A 21,373-nucleotide genomic window follows, 5' to 3' on the forward strand; every position below is an offset into this window, starting at 1 on the left:
ACTCCGTTGGATACGTCATCACAAAATCTCACAAAAGGAAAATAGTTCAACCGTGTATCTTATTATTTTGAATGTGGTTGATAACATGTTTTTGCACTTTTACAATAAAATGAAAATACCATCAGACACATTTATCGTTTATTATCACTTTGTAACTAATTTATTTAATCCTTAGTCTTTAATCACATTTGACTTCCGATATTCTCAATTAAATAAACCTACCAAACGATGACTCTTGCATAATGAGACTTGTAATTTCTTTAGACATGAGATTACCTTAATTCGAAGGACTAAACTTTTATTAAAATAGATTATAACTATGTACCATGGCTCATTATTATTGTAGCATTACTGAAACCGCTGTAGAATTCTACAGAGTTTTATAGGCAGATAAATTATAATCAGTTCAAATATATCTATCTACGTGCTTATTATTATCGCATGAACTTTGTACGAAATAAATCTCAAGGAAGTTTCGAGTAATAACATCGTTTTGACACCTTGTCGATTCCTTTCAGCCTTTCCTCAACTTGGTCACAAACCTGGAATTGTTGCGACCAATATTCTCTGATAATATCGGCCGCCTTCTCCCCAACCATTATGGAAGGTGCGTTGGTATTCCCACTGGGATCATTAAACACATTCAAAATGACATTAATAAATGCGAAAAGGTATACAGTAACATACTGCAATAAACGTACCTTGGTATTTGCTGAAACAAAAATAGGAAAATTTTGTACTTTAGATATTTTGTAAACTAGATCAAATGAATAGTCTTACAGGCATGATACTAGCGTCCGCCACGCGAAGGGCATAAGTTTTCAAAACTCTGAAAAATTAAGCAAAAACAATTGAAGGATTCTTTAAGATGTGGGTCCATTCGTAAGAATTTTTATTTATTTGCTTATTTACTGATTTATTAACTAATTACCTCAACTTGGAATCAACCACAGCCTGTTTGTCTTGAACACCTTTTCCCATTCGACACGTCCCCACCTTGTAATTGATTCGTAACGCAATTAATACAATGATTAATAATGCATTGATTGACCAAATATGTACAATGTTTACCGGGTGGTATAAAGTGAAGGCCCATTTCCTTATATAACATTCCCAATAAGCATCACTTTTAAATTTGTGGGTATCACAGTGTGGATACGGTTTAGTACCCAACTTGGCGTTTAAGCGCTTGAAAGATTTAGTTTCTTCGACAAATTTTACAGCCATTTTACAACCTAAATATAAAAATTCGATGAAAATATGCACATAATTGTATGAAGAAATAATATTTTAAAATTACCGTCAACCAATGCTTTAACATCATCTGGATGTTCCAAATAATGTGGGTCGATAAGGGGTGGAGTCATTGGATTGTTATCACGAAGAGTAATTTCTCCCAAACTTTTGGGAAGCAATAAGGTGGGCATGAAGATTATGCCATCTTTTCCATGAGCTTGGTCTAAGTGACTTGTGATTTGGTCGATCTCGACGCCAAAGCCACGAGACAAATCGCCTGTTAGGAGATTTCAGATCAGACCATAAGAAATACACACATTGTATACGATCAACTCACGAGGAAAATTTTCATAGATTCCTATAGAGCTCATGTACATTTGAATATCGGGCCAATCTCTCCCATTTTTGCAGTCCGAAACAGAGGAGCAAAAGAAGGAATGACTGTGGAAGCCAGTGGGAACAGTAAGTGGACCTAGAATAATTAAATATTTGTATGTAGTTTTGGCATGCATTTTCTTATGCTCATATTTCAATAATCGAATATAGATATGCTTAAATTTTAACTAAGAATAATGGAAAAGTTATACCTTTTCCGTTCGCGAAATAATCCACGAACGTGTGAATTCCCAGATCTCTCTCAGGGATAAGAGAAACGGGTTGATCAATGGTAATTGGCATTATAGGCATTGCGATGTGGTCATACAGGCCTTTTCCCACTGGAAGATCCACTCTTGGTTTAATCTGCGTGGAATAATAATTTCGATAATCGGAACATTGATTCAATTCGAGGAGTAAGATGTTTCAAAACAGTTTAAACCTTTTTTGAATTTAGGTGCGATTTAGGCCCAATCCCGGAAAGCATTAATAGTTTGGGCGAATCCACTGTTCCACAACTAACAATGACTTCTTTGGAGGCACGAGCAAATTTCTTTTTCCCGTTGAGCATATACCATACCCCGACAGCTCGATTATTTTTGTCCAGTTTGATCTGCACATTTATCAACTTTCATGGAAAAGCTCATTTCTTCAAAAGTAAACCAAAGTAGTTTATGACTTATGCACATATAAATGCCATCACGATTGTCGTTACACACCTTTAATGCTTGCGAATATCGAGAAATTCGCAAATTTTTCCTGTCTTGAATATCTTTAAGGAATGCAAAAAATGTTCCAAATCGCATTCCTTTCTTTTGAGTGACTTCCAGCCGCGCGATTCCTGTACGAATTTCAGATTTATTGCCGTCTAATAAATCCTCCATTATTAGTTATGGATAATAAATATGCAATATATCAAACCTGTTCTTTGTGGGGCATTTAAATCTAGTTCATGCATTTTTAACTCCTTCCCAGCATCCACAAAGTATGAGTGTAGCGGTCCATAGTCTCTAGATTCCACATGCAGTTTTCCATATGCACTCTGTCCGTAATGTTTCTCTACATAAATAGTAATTTTATTACTGCTTATTCATTGGATTCTGCAATTTGGCAGAGTTTATTATTTTTATTGCACAGAGCCCTCACCATTATCTTTGAATTTTCCATTGTAATCTAGCACCCTTTTAAAGTAAGGTAGCAAATTGTCATATTTCCACTCTGCATCTCCCGTGATGTTCGCCCACTTGTCGTAATCGATGGGGCTTGCCCTCACGTACAACATGTAATTCAGATTTGAAGTCCCCCCAAGAACCTTTCCTCTCGGCCACAAACTTACTTTATCCTTCAGCCCTTGGCTTGAAAACTTTTGTTCAACGGTCCGATGCATCCAATCCACTTCCGGCCTGTGTAGCATGTCCAGGGCGAGTCCGGGTATCGAGTTGTAATACAACGGGTCGCCTCCAGCTTCGAGTAACAAAACTTTGTTGTTTTTGGATAATCTATTGGCTATCACAGCACCAGCGGAACCCGAACCGACTGATATGAATTAATGAAAACAATCAATGATTTACATATACTACAAATATGGATATGAAAATGCCAAAATGCTGCTCTATCTTTGTAATTATGTATTTACGTACCAACAATGAAGTCATAAAGCTCGCTAGACTCGTCATTTCTAAACTGATTCGCCATAAGTTCCCAATAATAGTTAAGATTTGATTGGAAAACAACCATGAGTGGTAGCGTACCAAAAAAGCCCACTAGCAATATTAAATCAAAAATTCGGAGAATCATGGCTGCACAAATAAATGCAGAACAACTTGCACGACAAGGAAAATAAGAACTTTTGACTCTGCTGATCAAAAACTACTATCTGCAAATATTTCTCGAGGTAAGCTCTCCGGTGTGATTAGAGTGCAGTATACCTTATCACCCACCTGGAGAGATTGAATAAATATAAGTCCTATTAAACTGCAAGAGGAAACTCTCGTTGATATGTATTTATACCGATTGAACGACATGCACGTGGTGGGGTCGAAGAGCGTGCATGTATGTAAACGCAAATGTTGCTTAGGTATAGTGTATGAATTTCAATGCATTTTTAGTTAACCATTAGACCCAAAGTGATGTACACATTTTCAAGGTGAACCTTGTCAGATACATGATGATGGTCAGAACTTATGGGTAAGTGCACAAACCTAGAGGGGTAAAAAAAGGAACAAAAAAATCAAGTATTGAGGATAAGTAGAAAATATACAAGGCTGAATATCACCATAATTTTTTAGCTATTCATATTCCATTCAACTATGTATTGACAGGATAATAATAACAGGTCGATCCTGTACTGGAGGTTTTCCGAAAATTTTTAGCAGCATGACTGGAAGGTAAATAAAACGTGTATCATACACATGCACATACATACATACATGACAGCATGAAAAACTTGTTGTGTATATCCATTCCAATGACGACTTCTTTCAGGAGATTTCAGATCAGATTATATGCAATACACGCATTATATAACCATCAAACATTTACACTGCAGTTTATATTCCGACAATTCTAATTAAATTAGCATGTAATATATTTTATTTCGAGCTTCGTGGCAGGATTTGTTCAACATTTTGACATTTATGTTCTCATTGACTTTAGTGATGAGCATTTGAACTCTTTGCATTTTCTGTAGCCAACCTCATGTTTTGCTTTAAGTTGTGTTTAAGCTGTTCAATAATTTCTAAAATTAAAAGTACGTACAGATTTGTGAATGCAATGAAACTAAAGAATGAGTACGAAAACACATAAACTGTTCCCCAGAAAGTGTTTCCACAATCCCCACGATGAAAAACTCCACCAACAATTGTGTCAGGGGTGCACTCATTTTCTTCTCTGGTCAGGGCTGGAAGAATGCTGTCCACTCCGGCCATTGAAGAGAACATGAAGAGAGCCCTCAGTGACGATCCCACAGTTCTAAAGCTGAAATATTCATCTATTCCCTTATCAAACTTTATGTGACCAAATTTCCTAACTCCTAACAATGCATAGGAATACATTACTAGGCAGTGAAAAATTAAAACATTTCTAAAAGCCAATCTAAAATTCTTTAAGGCTGTGAAATATTGAGAAAGAGTTTTTGCTCTCGAAATAAATGGTTTGAAGTTCAAAATACGCAAAACTCGTAAAATTCGTAAAAGATTAATGATGGCCCATCCAGAGAAACCGAATTCTATGAGTGTCATTTCTGCAAAGTTTGAGATAAAATAGTTTACAATTAATTAATACAATTATTAATTTGTCCATTTATGAGAACATGGCATATCGCACCTGTAACAGACGAAAGCACAACTAGACAGTCAAATTGATTCCATCCGTTGTAAAAATAGCTCTTCCCCCATCCCACCAACTTCAATACTAGTTCCATCACATAGATAAACAGAATAAATATTCGGATTTGGTGTGCAATCGGTAAATCCTAGATAAGAAAGTTATTATACTACTGATACTCACAAAATTTGCATATGTATGCGTGTATGATTTGGTATGTATGAAATTAATTACCAGACTCCAAAATTCCATCTCCGCATCCATCCAAGCGTAGCAGCACAAGTCCAGGATAATGATACACAAAACTCCAGTATCAAAGTGACCACTACAAACAAAATTGTACACTCTTGCTCTGTAATTTCCATCCGGCTTTGTGTATGACCAAGATTCTAATGCCTTGCGAAATTCAAATTTCTCTGAATTTTTTATTTGATCCTTGGTGAGGAAAAATCCGGTAAACTATGCATATTTATTTTGTAAATGCCAGAACAAAACGAAAAACTGGGAATAAGGAAGTTTAGAAGCTTACCTTATTCAAATGATTATACAGGACGCCAAAAATGACGTTTGCCGTAAGAAATATTCCGCAGACAAAGAAAGCCAAGAAAAAGTAGAAATTGTTTAACTCATGTTCACGACGGAAGTTCATCTATTTTTTGCAATATAAATTCAGGATATACAAATAGAAATTAAATGCGAATCTAAGTTTTTAGTGAAAATATGTAGTACCTGTGGTGCGTTAAAATCTGTCGAGTCGTACAAAATACTGACCCATGAATTCCTCTTGCCAATTAGAGTCAAAGAGATGAAGCTTTTTCCTAAATGGTCAAAGTTCAGGTCAGAGTTTTCCCACGTATGATTCATTGCTAAGCATTGTTTTCTATCAAGCACAACGGTGGAATTGATCAAAGATCCTTTTTCATCATCCAAGCACTAAAAAATGTTACCACGATCGCTCAGCATTATTAGATAAATCAAAAAATTTCATTTGTGCGCAGCTACATACTAGAAACTTTGAAATAAAATATTTTCATACTTTACTGAAAGCTCCACTAAACATTGTCGTCCCAAGTATTGCAAAATATAACCAAATGAAAACACCAACCAGCACAAACTTCCATAAAACTCTGAGCTCATTTAAAAATCCTCTGAATACAACCTACAGAAAGTATAAGACTATATGCAATTCACCATATAGACATATATACTAACGATATTTGCATATAATAATTTTTAAAATATGACCTCGAGTGTTTCAATTCTTGACACCAGTTGAAAAGGTCGAATGCAGATAAACAAGCAAAATGTTGGATAGGGATTAAGCTCAGGTCTTAAATCATATAAAAAATTTACGATCATTCCCTGCAATATTTCAGATGGAATATTAGAGTCATGTAGGCAAAATTACATATGTTAACTCTTATCAGATAATGATTATTACCAAAACCACAAAAATATCGAAAAGCCATCCAGGGCTGGTGATGCAGTACTTGATCCCCAAAACAACCAAACTATAACCACTCATTATGAAGATAAAAACTGTAAACACAACGTCAATTGCGTAGCTGAATGATTTGACATCAATATCATTTTCAGACGGAACGTCATCCAGAATCTGCATTGATTTGCATAAAATATTACACGTTTACCATACATATTTTTCATATGATGATGAGAAATATTACCAGCACTATTGAAAATACAGCGATGATAAAAGTGGACACTCCTCTCAAAACCTGACTTCCACCTGGCGATGGAGAGCAAGAAATAATTTTCTTCTTGTCCACATAAATTGTTGTCGGCATCACTTCTGACTCTCTTTGCGTTTTTAAAACAACGTACGGATAACAAAACATTTTTGCGAGAATTGATGGGGGCCGTTTAATTCTAGACTTCAAAGTTTTGTCGGTGACAAACACTACTCCAATGGTTAGAACCATCAAAATGACCACTCCGGTGAGGGCAACTGTGGCAAAATAGACGATGCAACCTTGTTCTTCAAGTACAAGGCATTCTCCCAGAACTTGAATGGACTCTCCGATCCATGAGCGAAATACGACCATAGCTGAATGCACAAAATCGACAAAACTCCACCGGGGCAAAAGACCACCCTCAAACAGGTGCATATTATCTTTAAAAAATCATAAAAATCAGTTTTCACATACAATACTATTTGATATCAATATACATAAATCTTTTATACCAATCCATCCACTCACTCAAGTAACTCTGACCAAACTCTGTCATTCCAACGAGAGAAAAGTATGCGCCCAGTGTGATGAGCAGTCCACAAATCCCCCACAGTGTTTTTAAGCTCTCTACCGTTATTTTGAAAGTTAAATGTAATGTATTCCATCGTGGAGTTAGTTTAAATATGCGAAGCTGAAAAGTACAATTCATTCTTCATACTTAAGCATAATAGGTACATGTATTTACGAGTATGCAAATTGCATAATGCAATCAATCAGAAGCGAGCCATTAATTTTGTTTACCGGAAATAAAATCAGAGAATATTTCCTGTTCAGTAGTTGGAAGTACATGTCAACTAATAGACTAATGTCGAACAGATTCCATCCTGTCGTAAAATATTTCTTTGCTCCATCCACGATGAGTTTGAGAATAAACTCGATAGTGTACATGCCCATTGCAAACTATAATTTAAATCAATCAATCAATTTTGCTTATGCACTTTTAAACCTGAGATTAAAACTCGATACAAAAGAAATTACTCTGATCAGCCACTTTGACACATTACTACTCATGCTGGACATGTTGTGATGTTTCATTGACAGGGCCAGAATGTCCAACAGTATTGTTGATGACATTGTCACATGCCATACTGAACTTTTAAGTACGTCTTGGACAAAAAGCAACACTGGGTCATTTTTCAAAGGGTATCTTGGCCGCTGCTCTGGGCTGATTTCCACATCTTGATGATTTTGATGTGGTAAATATTCCAACGAATTTTCCAGGAAATCAAAAACATGTTTCCCAAGAATAGCATATGCCAATGTTCCCAATGCGTATGTTCCAAAGAAAAACATGACAATAAAATATAAAATTGTGATGGTTGGTGAGGAAGATGCTGTAGTTATCTGTTGTAATTACAGAATTTTTAAGGAGTTGTACACAATATAAATGGCTGATGCCAGATATTTCATTAATTTTTATTGCGATTACCTGATTTAAAATATTTTCTAGATAATCTTGATCAATTATTCGGACTGTTTGCACCAAAGCCCCTCCAATAGAGTCAAAATTAGTGAGACCATAGTCCGGATTTTTTCCAATTCCTGGAATGCATTCATAGTCATCTTCTTCCGGACATTGCATTAAGTTACTAAATCAAACAGTGCAATTTAATTACATTTGCTGTGTATGCATACACATACAAATGTACCAAATTAATAATATACTTACTCTTTATTTTCTTCTAAGCACCATGCATCAGAAAACCAATTTCCACTACTCTCAGCAAATTCTCTCCAACTCACAATTTCCATTGACGAATCATTACTTGAAATTGCAAATTTTTCCCAGTAATCCGAGTAATTTACGCATCTTCTTGTAAACAAGCCCAGAAACATTAATTTTCCAATCAAGGAAAACAAGATTATTGTTAATGAAGTGTATAGCAGAGCTGGACGAAGCCTCCAGATAGCTACGCTCAGAAATCTAAACCAGCGTCTAATTTCTGAAATAATTAATGAACTATTACGCATGGTTTTGACCTTGTGGTACGAATAATCTAAACATACAGTGACCTGACCTGGGGTCAACTGAATCAACTTGATCAATCTTGACCATAGAAGGAGTGAGACTGTTTTGAGAGGACGAACTAATGCCGTTGATAAAACCACAATGTCCAAATAATTCCACAAGTTTCGAAGGAATGAGAACGGACCCCGTACCAAGCCTTCGCTCATAATTTTCAGCAAAAGCTCGAGAGCGTATATAATTGTCACACTGTGCCTGAAGAATTCAAATGCTTATGCACACACAAATTTAGCCAAGCTTACATATGGTTAAGTATGTACATAAACTGAAATGGATTGATTTTTTTAATTACTCGTAAACTTTGCCTGCATTGTTCACCGTCGAGATCGTATTTAAAACCACAATTATTGTCATAAACAAAGCAAAGGCCCAATGGGTGGTCAGATATATGGCACATCTTCTCACTGGATTCAGGGGACTCAAAACTTCCAACGAGTTTCTGGCCGAATATCGATGAATTGTTCCGTATTTTCCAATCACTACAAAAGTCTGTGAAAACAATCATGATTATTTATGTAAATGTGCATATGCATATATAACAACGAGTCGCGCATTTTCATACCTTGAAATTTTTGTAAGCTGGGTCAATTTCTTCCAGAGGAACGCAGACCATTGTTTTTGGGTCAAAGGGTCCATAATACTTTCGCGGAAGTTGATTTCCACTTAGGAAATCTGCGTTGGGCTCCGGAACTGTTCTCTCAGTTGGCTCAGCCAAGAGGATTTTAAGTGACCGTTCTGTCAACACTTGAAAAATTGACGGCTCTTGTGCTCCTGCAGATTCCGTCATGCTCGTTTTGTGTCAATAATATCGTTTGTTATTATTCACACACTACTTGTAAATCCCAGTTAGTAATCAATGCACATGTCGAGTCGTTTAAGTTTATTGTTTGTATTTGCCAACTGAAACTGGACCACGTTTTGGCAGAGCAATCCCCACACATCCCCGTTATTAGTCGTCCCCACACACAGAGAATATGCATATACATACCATATGTACGTAGACATACAATATATGTATAAAGAACATCTTATAAAATTCTTTGTTTTCTTCTGATTTAGCAGACAATCTATTTTTGTAACTTTACATACGCTAAAATCTTGCTCGGATTTTTCTTCATTACATAGTTGAATACGGTTTGATTTCTCAATTACTTTTGTCGGTACATACGTACAACCTTAATCAGTGTAAGCACTAACTAGGGAAGATATACTTATGCAAATCTATACATTAGTGTTACATATATGTAAACACATTAAATCTAAAGATATCCAGTCTGTCATATGTAAAAGTTTTAAAATTTGTTCCTTTAAAATATCCTACATTTCAATATACTTACAGATTAATACTCATGTAAATTAAAAATCATGAAAGATATTTGACAGAAATATGCATTTTCAAAATTTAAATATTAATTAATACATGTAATTCGTTGAAAAAATATGGCACCAGGGGATCATTTATTTATTGCAACTTTTGTCAACATTTACACAATTTTAGAATAAAAACACTGTCTACTAACTCTGCCATGTATTACATACTCTAAATAATCGCACACTAAATATTGTTTCGACCAGTATTCTCTGATAAGATCAGCCGCCACCTCTCCAATCATTATGGAAGGCGCGTTTGTGTTACAGTTAACAATTTTGGGCATGATGCTGGCATCAGCCACTCGCAGATTTGGAGTCCACAACACTCTAATTTATCAAATTAGTATAATTAAATATGGTCATGATGACTACACATTAACTTAGAAAGGAAAGTTTTTACCTTAATTTAGAATCAACCACAGCCTGTTTGTCACGAATATCTTTTCCCATTCGACAAGTCCCCACCTTTTAAACCATCTCAAACCAATTAGTATTCTGTACCTCAAATACGAAATTTGTATGGGATATGAATCAGATATTTTCGCTTACAGGATGATATAATGAGAAACCAACATTTCTAATGAAACATTCCCAGTACAAGTCACTTCTTGGCTCAAAATCTTCACATCCAGGAAATTTCAAGTCGAACAATTCTGCGTTTAGCCTTTTGAACGATTTTGTTTCCTCGACTAATTTTATGGAAAACTTGATGCCTGTATAAGGAAGCATTACTAGCTGATTACAATCCTGTTAGTTCTAGTACTCTTCAGTACAACATGAATGAAATGCTCTTGTTATAAAATATGTAAATATGCATGCTAACCTTCTATCAGCGTCTTTACATCCCTGATATCTTCCAGATATTTGGGATCTATCAGCGGTGGTGTAAAAGGATTTTTGTCGTGCAGCTTAATTTCGCCAACACTCTTGGGCAGAACTAGTGTTGCCATAATACCAAATCCATCCAACTCCTGATTAAGTAACGGTCGCATGTATTCTGTGTAAGAAGTTGCATTAAACCCCAACGTCCTTGCTTGGTCCTGTACCAGTTCGGAATACACTCCGAGTCCTACTAAATAAATTTGAAGGTCCGGCCAGTCCTTTCTTGAAGCATATTTACTGGATATGAAACCATGTGAGTTAAGAATGGCAGGAGAAGTAAGTGGACCTACAGATTTATGCAGACAAAAATGTGCAGAAATTGTTTCAACGGAAAGAAGCCTTAAATTGTATACAGTTCTCACCATAGCCATGTACAAAGTAGTCATATAAGGCTTGAGCTCCAAAGTCTCGAGTTAAAATAATAGATAGAGTTTCATTGATTATAAATGGGCTTACGAATACTGAAAGATGGTCTTTTAGATTTTTTCCAACGGGCAAATCCAACTTTGTTTTTATCTGTGACAAAATGTTAAGATTGGAAGTATGTCAATGCTAATGGTCAAATATGTATTTATCTTGCAAAATTATTCATATTACGCCAATGGAATTTAAGTGTTTCTTCGGTCCAATTCCGGAAAGCATCAGTAGTTTTGGCGAATCAACTGTACCACCGGAAACAATTACTTCTTTCCTGGACCTTGCGAAATACTGTTTCCCATGACGTGTGTACCATACACCCAATGCCCGGTTATTCTTATCCAGCTTAATCTTAAAATAAATAGCATTGAATATCTGACTATTTTATCATACACATATTCACGATTTAATTTACCTTTGTAGCTTGAGAGTACCGAGAAACATGTAAGTTTTCTCGGTTCATGAAATTCTTCAGAAATCCCCCGAATGTCCCAGCACGAGATCCTCGTTTTTGGGTTACTTCAGACGGCCCAAATCCTATCATTAATTGTCTCACGATAAGTTGATTAGTCTAAATATTAATGTGTGTTTTTCTAAATAAATTGTGTGCTGAACCCCACCAATTGATTGTGGCCCATTTAAATCGACCTGGTTATAACCAAGTTCTTTAACAGCTTCAATGAAGTACTTGTAGAGTGGTGCCCATTCGTTTCTTTGCTCCACGTGCAAGTACCCGTAAGGCTGACCGGCTTGACCGTAATGCTTCTCTGAAATATTTTTTGTTACCCTAATAATATTGGTACGCGGACCAGACATGGCAATCTTTACATGGCAATCTTTACATTGCAATTTTTACATGGCGGTTACTTACATGGTTTATCAGTACATAGCTTTATCACTACATAGCATGATCACTACAAAGCATATCCTTGCATAGCTTTATCATTACGTAGCATGACAGCTACATAGCATCTTCCTTACACATGTTTTCACTGGTCCACAAGAATTGTATTGTGACAAAACCAATCCATGAGTCAAACTATATATATATTATTCCGTGACAAAAAGAAGTATTAAAGTTTTTAAAAACTATCTCAATAATGGCAACTAACATCGAAGTATTAGCATCGAGAAGAGGAAGGCCATTGCTTACGTTTAATGGAAACATTTTCCAGTTTGAAAGAGATGGTTTAGAAAAAAAGACTTGGAGATGCGATCAGTTTCAAAAGTGCAAGTGCCGATTCAGATTACACACAAGTGATAATTTACGTAACCCAGAGCTTTTACGGCAAGTCGGGTCACATAATCATGAGCCAAAACCTATTGCTTGTGATGCGAAAAAAGTCATGACCAAAATTCGACAAGCAGCCAGCAGTTCCTCCATTGCTCCAGCACAACTAATTGCCAATGAAGTTAGACAAATGCCAGCTGCAAGTCAAGGTCACATGCCCCTGGCACATAATATAAAACGAGGTATAAGGAAGGTCAGAGGTGTGACCACTGGGTCACTTATCGTTCCTTCCAAAAGGGAGGATATCAAGTTGCCTGACTCCTTTAAAATAACTTCAAACAACGAGAATTTCCTGGCATTTGATAGTGGGTCACATGCGGATCGAATAATGATCTTCTCGACTGCCCGTAACCTAGAATTTTTATCTCAGTGCAATGTTTGGCTTGTCGATGGAACTTTTAAAGTTAGGGTCATTTTTTGTTACGTTATACTAACAAACATTTAATTGGAATTCTCGTTTTACAGTCTTCGCCCGTTCTTTTTGACCAACTTTTCATACTACACGGGATGCGTAATGAAAGCACATTTCCTCTTATCTATTGCTTGACTCCTAATCGAACATCCGGCACATATATTCGTCTTCTTTCGGAAATCAAGAAACTTCAACCTAATTTGGACCCAACAACAATACTGAGTGACTATGAGAAAGCCTCAATAAGGGCAATGGAGGACATCTTTCCACAAGCAGAGAAAAATGGTTGCTTTTTCCATTATTCGCAGTGCATATTTCGCAATATCCAAAAACACCCGGATATACACAATTTGTACAGCAATGACTCGAACTTCTCACTTATGATGAAACACTTAAGGAGCTTAGCATTTGTTCCCCCTGACGATGTGGTTATGTCGTTTGACCTTCTCATGGAAGATGAGTTCTTTACAACGAATGAAATCATTCTGACTAATTTCATTCGTTCTGACTCAATCAATCAATCTGACTAATTTTAAAGGAATATGCTATGCAAAGATAAAGCTATGTAATGATAATGCTATGTAATGATGTGCGATGTAATAATAAAGCCATGTAGTGATAATGCTATGTAATGATAACGTGTTGTAAGGATTGCAATGTAAAAATTGCAATGCAATGATTGCCATGTAGCGATTGCCATGTCCGGTCCGCAAATCATAATATTTGCAGTGAAGATTAACTCTATAAACTCAGTCATTGCTAACCATTTTTGACATAGGCTCCATTGTAATCCAGTGATTTTTTGAAATACGCGACCAGGTTATCATAATTCCACCTTTCGTCTCCTGTAATATTCGCCCAGTTATCGTAATCTAAGGGATTTCCTCGCACGTAAAACATGTAGTTCAAATTAGAAGTCCCCCCAAGAAGCTTTCCTCTCGGCCAGAGAGACACCTTTAAACAGGCCAATTTTTAATCTTTCGTTTAATTTTAATTATATGTATGCAGGTCTGATTAACTTTAGCTTTGTGATTATCAAAGAATTGCAAGAATAACCCACTTTATTATCCATTCCCTGACTCGAGTATTTTTGTGGAACTGTTTTATAGTTCCAATTCAAATGCGGAATGTGGTGCAGTTCCGTAGCAAGTCCAGGTATCGAGACGAAGGGAACAGGATCACCTCCAGCTTCGAGGAGCAAAACTTTATTATTTTTGGACAATCTGTTGGCTATCACGGCACCAGCGGAACCTCCCCCGACTATTGACACATGTACAAAATAAGTAATTAAATAGGGGTACCACAGATAGTGACAAAATTGTAATAACTGTATATACTTACTCACAATGAAATCAAACGAATCATGCTCAGTGTACCTTGGAGCCAGGTAATAATCCCAGTAATAATAGTAGTGCGAAAATAATGGTGTGAAAACATGCGTAGAAATAATTAGAAGGAGGACAGGAGCAAAGTTCAGAAATCTGAGAATCATTTCGAAAATCTTGGCGTCTTAATAGATAATGCCAAAGTCTTGGAAATTAGAATGCTGTAGAATGTGTAAATATTAGCCGTATGAAATAATGCGAGAGTGGTGAATTTGTTAAATATAAAGTGAACCAAATAGTAAACAAGTATCTCAATTGCTAAAATATGAGTGGATATTGCTGCGAAGTGCAAAACACGGACCAATGAAGCTGATGCGATTACCAAAGGATAAAATTTAGTGTAGGTGCATCGAATACATTACAAGTCGAATAATATGAATTGGATATTTAATCGATTTGCTTATCAAATTTTCTCACGATAACCTCCAATAAGGAGGATAAATATAATCATTATGTCGTTATGTGCTGACGATGGGATGACCTTTGGCCTGTGATGCTTCTGATCGTACTTACATGCATATGCACATACATTTCTTATTGGCTTTGACTAGGCTAATTTTTAACTCTTGGAATGAAGGCCAAAGATAATGAAAGGTCCAGCCAAACCTCGTAACTACAATTGTTACTACTTTTGTTTTCCCTGGATTAGTAAAAAATAGTTGGACTGGTTTTACCGGTGGTAATACTTATGTATTATACACCACAAAATTTCCACATTAAGGCGGAATAGTGCAACCAACCATGCAATCCACAAAAACTCGACGCATTAAAAGCGAATGCGAATTAACTTATGATAGATATATGACCACAGATTCTATTATAAGCTATTATTATGCAGTCATTAATTAGAAGCACAGTAAGCTTTTTAATTAGTTTTAAGCTCCTTTGAATAATAGAAATGCCGAAAATTATAATTAAAACGAGTGTAGCTATTTTTCTACTGCATTTAACATGCGCATTTCGAAACGATAGTGATGTTATTCATCCTCTAAACCCGGAAGTGAAATCGATCGTGCTTCCATTTGAAAGGGCAAAGGCAATACGTGGGTGTTCTGATTGTCCTAATAGCAGAGCCTCGTCTGGGAAGAAGGCTTGTTTCACAATTAGATGCAAACCTTTGGGAACGAGATGTTCTCAAGTCCCTGAACTTGGTCACAAATATGTAACAGCTTCCTCCCACCATTGCAGACGACGACCGGATGGCCAAAGAGGAGCTAGTTTATTTTGTTGTGAGAAAGGAAGCAAAGAAGGTGAACTTATGCAACAGATCTTCAACTCATATTTCGCATAATGCGTATTTTATAAAATTTTAATTTTCATTAATTTCCAGCCTTAAATATCTTCGCCTTGAGAGCACGTCCGAATCAGTACCCTCACCACGTGTACTTGGGAATCAAAACCATCGATGTGGAAACGGAAAAGGTTCATTACCTTCACTGTGGAGGAACAATTATTAATCGCTGGTGGATTCTGACAGCCGCACACTGCACTCATGGCCCACCCACCAAAGAGGGTGGCAAACCTCTCAAGGTGATGATGGTCGTCGCAGTTGTCGGACAAAATCATATTCAAGTTGCTGAGAGGGATAACCGCTACGAAGTTGATCTGGAAAGATCTGTCAATCATCCTAATTTTTCTTACAATCCTCTTCTCCATGATATCAGTTTACTTCGATTAAAGGAGCCTTTAAGTCTCAATGGGTTTGTTCGACCCCTCCAGATTGCAAATTTATCATTCTTAGAGGAAGGTGAGGCCATGTTTTCAATTACCGTCATAAATGTTAACAACATAATCCAATATTCCCATGATTAACAGGATTTGTTGAAATTGTGGGGTATGGAAAAACAGACTTGACTCAATCTTTAAGTGTCCTTTTGACTGATACGGCAACAATCATGAACAATACGCGTTGTGCTTCACTCACAAGCTCCCCAAAACCGGCGACTTTGATGTGTATCGGAGGAGAAAATGAAGCTGGTATGAGGCAAATCGACAAAAGATCTTATTTGAATGTCCTTCTATTAAATATTAATTCCTACTTTATTGCGTTCTCGTAGTTCCAAATCAAGGAGATTCTGGTGGTGGTGCAATATGTCGAGATGACGACAACGAGCCCGTTCTTTGTGGAATAATTTCCAACATAAGCGAACATGTGATATGTGACAAGGGGAGTAGAAAACGGTTGAATATTCGTCAGGGGGAGGCGTTACCTTCCGGTTGTGGGTATCCACCTGCAATCTTCACTCGAGTGTCAAAGTATTATGATTGGATTATGGAGAACATTGGCGATTCCTACTATTTTGAAGAACATTGAAGAAATATGCAGCGAACATTGCATCAGGACAAAGCCAGAGCTCGTGATACATTTCACTCGTAATCGATATGTATGTACACGCATCTGTGCATATGTTCCTGGATTGCAATTAGAATAGTTTTTAATTCAGGGTATTACGTCACGTCAATAAAAGTGTCCCGACAGTACAAGTACAGTCTTCGTTTGACATGATTTTAATGTTTCTTATCGAAATGTTAATTAACTATGACCTAGCTAACTTTCATCCAGAATTCATCCATGCATTATGTCACGCATATTAAAAGTATTTAATCGCGTAGTGTTCCCATTTGATGAGTATCTGTCAAATGACATACATACAAATTTACATGTGTGTGTAATTCATACATGTGCACGTACCTCTGTTTCTGTTTGGTAAATCATCTTGTGGTCTGGTCTTCTTAGAATGGAAAAGTGGCATTTGATTTCTTTGGTGCTATGCACCTTTGGATTTTTTAAAGAGTTTCGTCCATCGGAACCATTTGTGACTGAATATCTCATCGATTTCAAGAATTTTACAAAGGAAACGGTAAGAATAAAAATAACAAAAAAATTATTCTATTAAACTATTTTTAATGCATAAATAAGAAATGTTTCAATATTTGTCATAATAAATTTTTAGATTGTGCAAGTGGCTTATCCAATATCGACGTATACGTATTTTGGAACCCTGCCCATCGTATTTCTTGTTACTGATTTTATGCGGTACTTGATTTTAATATAATTTATCGGCATTTTTCAACACATGTATTTACATATGTACATATATATTCAGGTACAAGGCGGTTATCATAATTGAAGGATTAGCCTTTGTAGGGACATACATTTTGCTACTTTTTGGAAATGGAATCCACAGTTTGCGGGTGATAATACATATTTATATATATACATCATAATTAAGCTAAAATAATACTTGATGTTAATTAATAATGTTATGCTTCTATGTAATCTTTATAAGATTCTGGAGATCTTGTATGGGATTGCAAGTTCCACCGAGGTTGCCTATTATACTTACATCTATGCAAAGGTATACAAATTTAAAATTGTGTGTTGAGCTTTCTTACTACCTAGAACTATCTAAAAGTTTCTAGTCATTTTATAAAAACGCAACATTTACTCAAAGGTGGATAAGGAAACCTACAAAAAAGTCACTTCTCACACTTACACGGCTTTATTAGTCGGAAATTTTATTGCTGCCATTGTGTCCCAACTTCTTGTTTCTGCTGATTTGATGGATTATGAACAACTTACTTATTTGACCCTGGGTTCAGTAACCATCGCTCTGATAGTTGCATGCTTTCTTCCGAGCGTAAAGCAATCTGTGTACTTTCATCGCAACACCGATAACGACCAACCTTTGGAAGGTCCTCCGGACGGAGATGAAGGAGGAAGTAAAGAAAACCTCACATTGTCACTGGGTCAAAAAATCAAAAGGGCGTATGGTTATCTTTGGAAGGACTGCAAGAAAGCGTATTCTGATGCATACGTTCTAAAGTGGTCCATCTGGTGGGCTATTTCATCTGCCTGCTACATTCAGGTATTTGTAATATGTATGGGTCAATGGGATAGTTTTAACTTCAGACAATTCGTATAAAATGCAATTCTCATTTAGGTGACAAGCTATGTCCAACCGCTTTATGAAGAGATCTACCCTTCAACGGATGAAGAAATTTATAACGGGGGAGTGGATGCTGTTCACACTTTCCTCAGTAATACCCACATACATAGTCGAAAAGAGAGATAATAAAGCATATAAAATATAATAATTATTTAATTACTACTTAACTAATTCGCAATACCATGTATTTACTGATTCAAGGTGCCGGCTTGGCTCTGGGAGTTGGTTATGTTTCACTCCCTTGGCGGAAATGGGGGGAACCATTCCTTTGTCTGATGTCTTTTATCCAAGGAGCTGCTCTGATTGTCATGTCGCAAACGCACGAAATTTTTGTGGCGTATGCTTGCTACATTGTGTTTAGAACGTTCTATCAAGTGATGATTACAGTTGCGAGGTAGGTTTTATTTTACCAAATTTACAAAATCATCCCAGATTTTAAAATATATTTATATTTTTTTAGTGCGGAAGTAGCTCAAGGAATCAGCCAAGATAGTTACGGCCTAATTTTTGGAATGAATCGATTTATCGCCCTCACCATTCAGACCATTCTCACATTCGCTGTGGCTGACGAAAACGGATTTTCACTTAATGAAAGGGATCAATTTGTTGTCTATGGAACCTACTTTGGTTTATTGGGAATATTATTTGCCGTGGTCACTTTACTAACTTTATGTAAATGCACTCGACGCGAAGAAAGAAATGCCTGAAAATAAATAATTGTATGAGGGTTTAAAGGCCCTGAGACTTGAATAATTTTGCTGGTTAAAATAAATGTGCATATGATGAATAGTGATTACATTACACGTTATGCGTATGCAACATTATTATAAATTCATCATAGCAGCCAAGTAGCAGCAGATAGGTTGTTGCGTAACATTACTCATGTTCCGAGTACATCAGCTGTACAACATGATAATGCGAGCAGAATCTCGTCAGAGTTTGCCGGCTGCCGACAATTGTGTCTCTCTTGTCATGAATGTCATGAAAGATCTGGCTTTAACCTTGTCAAACCACGATAATAGTTCATCATTATAGATTTCTGCGTGCAAAAAAAAACACACACACGAGAAACAAGTGAGCAGTCTTCTCTTGGGCCACAAAACCCATGTTGCATCATATTGGGAACAAAAATGTCAGAAATAAATTTAACAAAGTGGGACGTATCCGAAATTTTTAAGAACCAAAACAGTAATTCATGATTATTTATAGTTATTATATATATAGTTATCTATAGTATATTTATTTATTTATTTAGGTTTAATCCTCCTCAATCAACCAGTGCTCAACGAAAGCTTCTTTGTGGAACTATGGAACAAAGGTCAGCTACAAAATACAAATAAGAACTACAATACACATGTCAATATTTAATTAAGTGAATATATCTTTTACATCATCGCAAATAGCAAAACTCCGCATACTCGTTGATGGAGGAGGAAACCGCTGGGATAAAATTAAAACAACATTCCCCGACATTTCATATCCGCATATTGTTTCTGGTGACTTTGATTCCATAAGACCGCATGTTTTGGAGCAATTTAAGCAGCAAAATGAAATTCGGATTATAGAGACTCTAAATCAAGATGAAACTGATTTCACTAAAGCGTTACGAATTTTGCAAGAAGAACTCTCCTCCTTGCCACAAACACAGGTAAACAATTTATATTTACGTAACACGCACGTATGTAATTTAATGGGTATGAAAAATGGTTTTGAATGGACTATATTAAATACATGTGTACCAATCAGGTTGCACAAGTTGTGGCATATTGCGAATCCTCTGGGAGGTTTGATCAGATCATGGCGAATATTGAGACACTTTTTCACGCCGTGACAATTGCGCCTAGCGTGCAATTATTCTTGATGGGGTCTACATCAATTACCTGGTTACTACCCCCGGGGCTGCACCAAATTCAATTTGGCGATGTCGTCGTCCCCTATTGTTCTCTCATTCCTGTGGGATCGCCTTGCTCAAGTATTACTACCACTGGATTGCGATGGAATCTGACCAACGGAAAACTAGAATTCGGTTATCTCGTCAGTACCAGTAATGAGATTGCAGCCGAAAATGTTGACCGTGTGGTCACTGTAAACAATTCAGAACCGATTTTGTGGTCAATGGAATTCGGTAGTCCCACGGATAGCTAAAAATATTGCACAATTTATATTTAGGTATTGACTGTACTTTAAGTGAATAAATAAATAATTTGTTACACCATGAGACTTTCATGACGTGAAACGTTATACATTATTTGTATATACGTATGTCGTATTTGATTTATATTCGAAATGTAAGTAATACCTTGTTAAGCAGGGTCATATCTATAAAAAAAAGAGTCAAATTATTACAAGTAGATCCCACACGACATTACTTGGTCGAAACATAATGTGACGTATGCATATATTGAGTCCATTATCATTGCTAGAAATATATTATAATAAGTAGTATCATCGATTTATGGTGACATCCAGGATAGAAAATCCTTTTTTACGAACAGTGACTTATGGCTCACATGAGTGCAGCTTCAAATTAATGGAAATCCATTGGAGCTCTCGTCTCATCCTCCTGTGGATAATGCAGAGCAGAACAGAGAATAATGTTCATCCTCGAAAGCATCTGCATTGAAATTGATTTTTCATTTTTGCTTGGATCGATTTTTCACTTTTGTTACATGTGATAGCTTTATGGATTTTGTCATTTATTACACCAACGTTAACCTCCCTGTTACTCTAAAATTACTCGAGTGTCATTCATTCATGATGTACCTCATTTTTACTCTAAAAGCATGAGGAAATGGCCCACATCATTTCCGGCATGCAATAACATGACATTGACTATGTACATTTGCTTATTCTCCTAAAAAGACCACTTTCTTGAACTCCGATAAGATTTCTATCTAAAGTGGCATACATACGTATTTACATAGACAGCTCCACGACAGCAGCAAAAAAATCC

At 36.4% G+C, this 21,373-nt stretch overlaps 6 protein-coding genes across 8 annotated transcripts; 3 read left to right on the forward strand and 3 right to left on the reverse strand.

Annotated features, from left to right (window-relative positions):
* Positions 1–134: 134 nt before the first annotated feature.
* Positions 135–3,636, reverse strand: LOC110843966 (alcohol dehydrogenase [acceptor]). Its single transcript, XM_022090037.2, has 13 exons — positions 3,252–3,636; positions 2,758–3,147; positions 2,533–2,670; positions 2,331–2,452; positions 2,054–2,224; positions 1,824–1,977; positions 1,574–1,708; positions 1,301–1,513; positions 1,072–1,235; positions 932–996; positions 781–829; positions 702–712; positions 135–624 (listed from the first exon to the last, which is right to left on the reverse strand). The coding sequence occupies exons 1-13, from the start codon at positions 3,406–3,408 to the stop codon at positions 465–467; spliced, it is 1,929 nt and encodes a 642-aa protein (XP_021945729.1). The 5' UTR covers positions 3,409–3,636; the 3' UTR covers positions 135–464.
* Positions 3,637–4,177: 541 nt separating this feature from the next.
* LOC110843461 (sodium channel protein para) lies at positions 4,178–9,677 on the reverse strand. Of its 2 annotated transcripts, XM_035848821.1 has the most exons (17): positions 9,275–9,677; positions 9,005–9,201; positions 8,705–8,907; positions 8,356–8,629; positions 8,116–8,275; positions 7,665–8,030; positions 7,428–7,586; positions 7,155–7,317; positions 6,621–7,066; positions 6,377–6,550; positions 6,181–6,297; positions 5,972–6,094; positions 5,665–5,868; positions 5,465–5,584; positions 5,170–5,394; positions 4,936–5,083; positions 4,178–4,852 (listed from the first exon to the last, which is right to left on the reverse strand). In XM_035848821.1, exons 1-17 carry the CDS (start codon positions 9,497–9,499, stop codon positions 4,263–4,265), a joined length of 3,894 nt encoding a protein of 1,297 aa, XP_035704714.1. In that variant the 5' UTR covers positions 9,500–9,677; the 3' UTR covers positions 4,178–4,262. The 2 variants fall into 2 exon arrangements, with proteins under 2 accessions (XP_035704714.1, XP_035704715.1); XM_035848822.1 differs by lacking the exon at positions 9,275–9,677 and having other exon boundaries at positions 8,705–8,923; positions 9,005–9,162.
* A 461-nt stretch (positions 9,678–10,138) lies between these two features.
* On the reverse strand, positions 10,139–14,784 carry LOC110844045 (alcohol dehydrogenase [acceptor]). 2 transcript variants are annotated; one of them, XM_022090154.2, is made up of 11 exons: positions 14,427–14,784; positions 14,146–14,345; positions 13,850–14,039; positions 12,003–12,149; positions 11,798–11,919; positions 11,563–11,733; positions 11,328–11,481; positions 10,907–11,251; positions 10,633–10,796; positions 10,484–10,548; positions 10,139–10,410 (listed from the first exon to the last, which is right to left on the reverse strand). In XM_022090154.2, exons 1-11 carry the CDS (start codon positions 14,575–14,577, stop codon positions 10,197–10,199), a joined length of 1,923 nt encoding a protein of 640 aa, XP_021945846.1. In that variant the 5' UTR covers positions 14,578–14,784; the 3' UTR covers positions 10,139–10,196. The 2 variants fall into 2 exon arrangements, with proteins under 2 accessions (XP_021945846.1, XP_035704716.1); XM_035848823.1 differs by having other exon boundaries at positions 14,431–14,571.
* Positions 14,785–15,085: 301 nt separating this feature from the next.
* LOC110844558 (mast cell protease 2) lies at positions 15,086–16,954 on the forward strand. The gene is made up of 4 exons (XM_022090784.2): positions 15,086–15,720; positions 15,801–16,217; positions 16,286–16,447; positions 16,528–16,954. The coding sequence occupies exons 1-4, from the start codon at positions 15,369–15,371 to the stop codon at positions 16,782–16,784; spliced, it is 1,188 nt and encodes a 395-aa protein (XP_021946476.1). The 5' UTR covers positions 15,086–15,368; the 3' UTR covers positions 16,785–16,954.
* Positions 16,955–16,984: 30 nt separating this feature from the next.
* On the forward strand, positions 16,985–19,216 carry LOC110844340 (thiamine transporter 1). The gene is made up of 8 exons (XM_022090517.2): positions 16,985–17,331; positions 17,425–17,507; positions 17,578–17,665; positions 17,761–17,829; positions 17,926–18,339; positions 18,415–18,511; positions 18,622–18,814; positions 18,881–19,216. Exons 1-8 carry the CDS (start codon positions 17,209–17,211, stop codon positions 19,125–19,127), a joined length of 1,314 nt encoding a protein of 437 aa, XP_021946209.1. The 5' UTR covers positions 16,985–17,208; the 3' UTR covers positions 19,128–19,216.
* Positions 19,217–19,345: 129 nt separating this feature from the next.
* On the forward strand, positions 19,346–20,640 carry LOC110844311 (thiamin pyrophosphokinase 1). Its single transcript, XM_022090486.2, has 4 exons — positions 19,346–19,608; positions 19,676–19,738; positions 19,824–20,068; positions 20,167–20,640. Exons 1-4 carry the CDS (start codon positions 19,551–19,553, stop codon positions 20,563–20,565), a joined length of 765 nt encoding a protein of 254 aa, XP_021946178.1. The 5' UTR covers positions 19,346–19,550; the 3' UTR covers positions 20,566–20,640.
* Positions 20,641–21,373: the final 733 nt, after the last annotated feature.

This window comes from Folsomia candida, unplaced genomic scaffold, assembly GCF_002217175.1.
Source record: "Folsomia candida strain VU population unplaced genomic scaffold, ASM221717v1 Fcan01_Sc002, whole genome shotgun sequence".
In the NCBI taxonomy this organism is placed as follows: Eukaryota; Metazoa; Arthropoda; class Collembola; order Entomobryomorpha; family Isotomidae; genus Folsomia; species Folsomia candida.

Coding starts and splice junctions, on each gene's coding strand:
- LOC110844045 (XM_022090154.2), bottom strand. CDS start 14,577: ATGATTCTCAGATTTCTGAACTTTGCTCCTGTCCTCCTTCTAATTATT. Junction 12,150..13,849: donor TGGAGCCTATGTCAAAAATG/GTTAGCAATGAC, acceptor AAAATATTTCAG/AGAAGCATTACGGTCAAGCC. Junction 11,734..11,797: donor GGTACTCTCAAGCTACAAAG/GTAAATTAAATC, acceptor ATTTATTTTAAG/ATTAAGCTGGATAAGAATAA.
- LOC110844558 (XM_022090784.2), top strand. CDS start 15,369: ATGCCGAAAATTATAATTAAAACGAGTGTAGCTATTTTTCTACTGCAT. Junction 15,721..15,800: donor TGAGAAAGGAAGCAAAGAAG/GTGAACTTATGC, acceptor ATTAATTTCCAG/CCTTAAATATCTTCGCCTTG. Junction 16,448..16,527: donor CGGAGGAGAAAATGAAGCTG/GTATGAGGCAAA, acceptor GCGTTCTCGTAG/TTCCAAATCAAGGAGATTCT.
- LOC110844340 (XM_022090517.2), top strand. CDS start 17,209: ATGGAAAAGTGGCATTTGATTTCTTTGGTGCTATGCACCTTTGGATTT. Junction 17,332..17,424: donor AGAATTTTACAAAGGAAACG/GTAAGAATAAAA, acceptor ATAAATTTTTAG/ATTGTGCAAGTGGCTTATCC. Junction 18,512..18,621: donor TGCTGTTCACACTTTCCTCA/GTAATACCCACA, acceptor TACTGATTCAAG/GTGCCGGCTTGGCTCTGGGA.
- LOC110843461 (XM_035848821.1), bottom strand. CDS start 9,499: ATGACGGAATCTGCAGGAGCACAAGAGCCGTCAATTTTTCAAGTGTTG. Junction 7,587..7,664: donor TGTCAAAGTGGCTGATCAGA/GTAATTTCTTTT, acceptor TTTAAATTATAG/TTTGCAATGGGCATGTACAC. Junction 5,395..5,464: donor TGTATAATCATTTGAATAAG/GTAAGCTTCTAA, acceptor AAATATGCATAG/TTTACCGGATTTTTCCTCAC.
- LOC110843966 (XM_022090037.2), bottom strand. CDS start 3,408: ATGATTCTCCGAATTTTTGATTTAATATTGCTAGTGGGCTTTTTTGGT. Junction 2,453..2,532: donor AAATGCCCCACAAAGAACAG/GTTTGATATATT, acceptor AAATTCGTACAG/GAATCGCGCGGCTGGAAGTC. Junction 1,236..1,300: donor TGTTAAAGCATTGGTTGACG/GTAATTTTAAAA, acceptor TTTTATATTTAG/GTTGTAAAATGGCTGTAAAA.
- LOC110844311 (XM_022090486.2), top strand. CDS start 19,551: ATGTCAGAAATAAATTTAACAAAGTGGGACGTATCCGAAATTTTTAAG. Junction 19,609..19,675: donor AATTTTTAAGAACCAAAACA/GTAATTCATGAT, acceptor TTATTTATTTAG/GTTTAATCCTCCTCAATCAA. Junction 20,069..20,166: donor CCTCCTTGCCACAAACACAG/GTAAACAATTTA, acceptor TGTACCAATCAG/GTTGCACAAGTTGTGGCATA.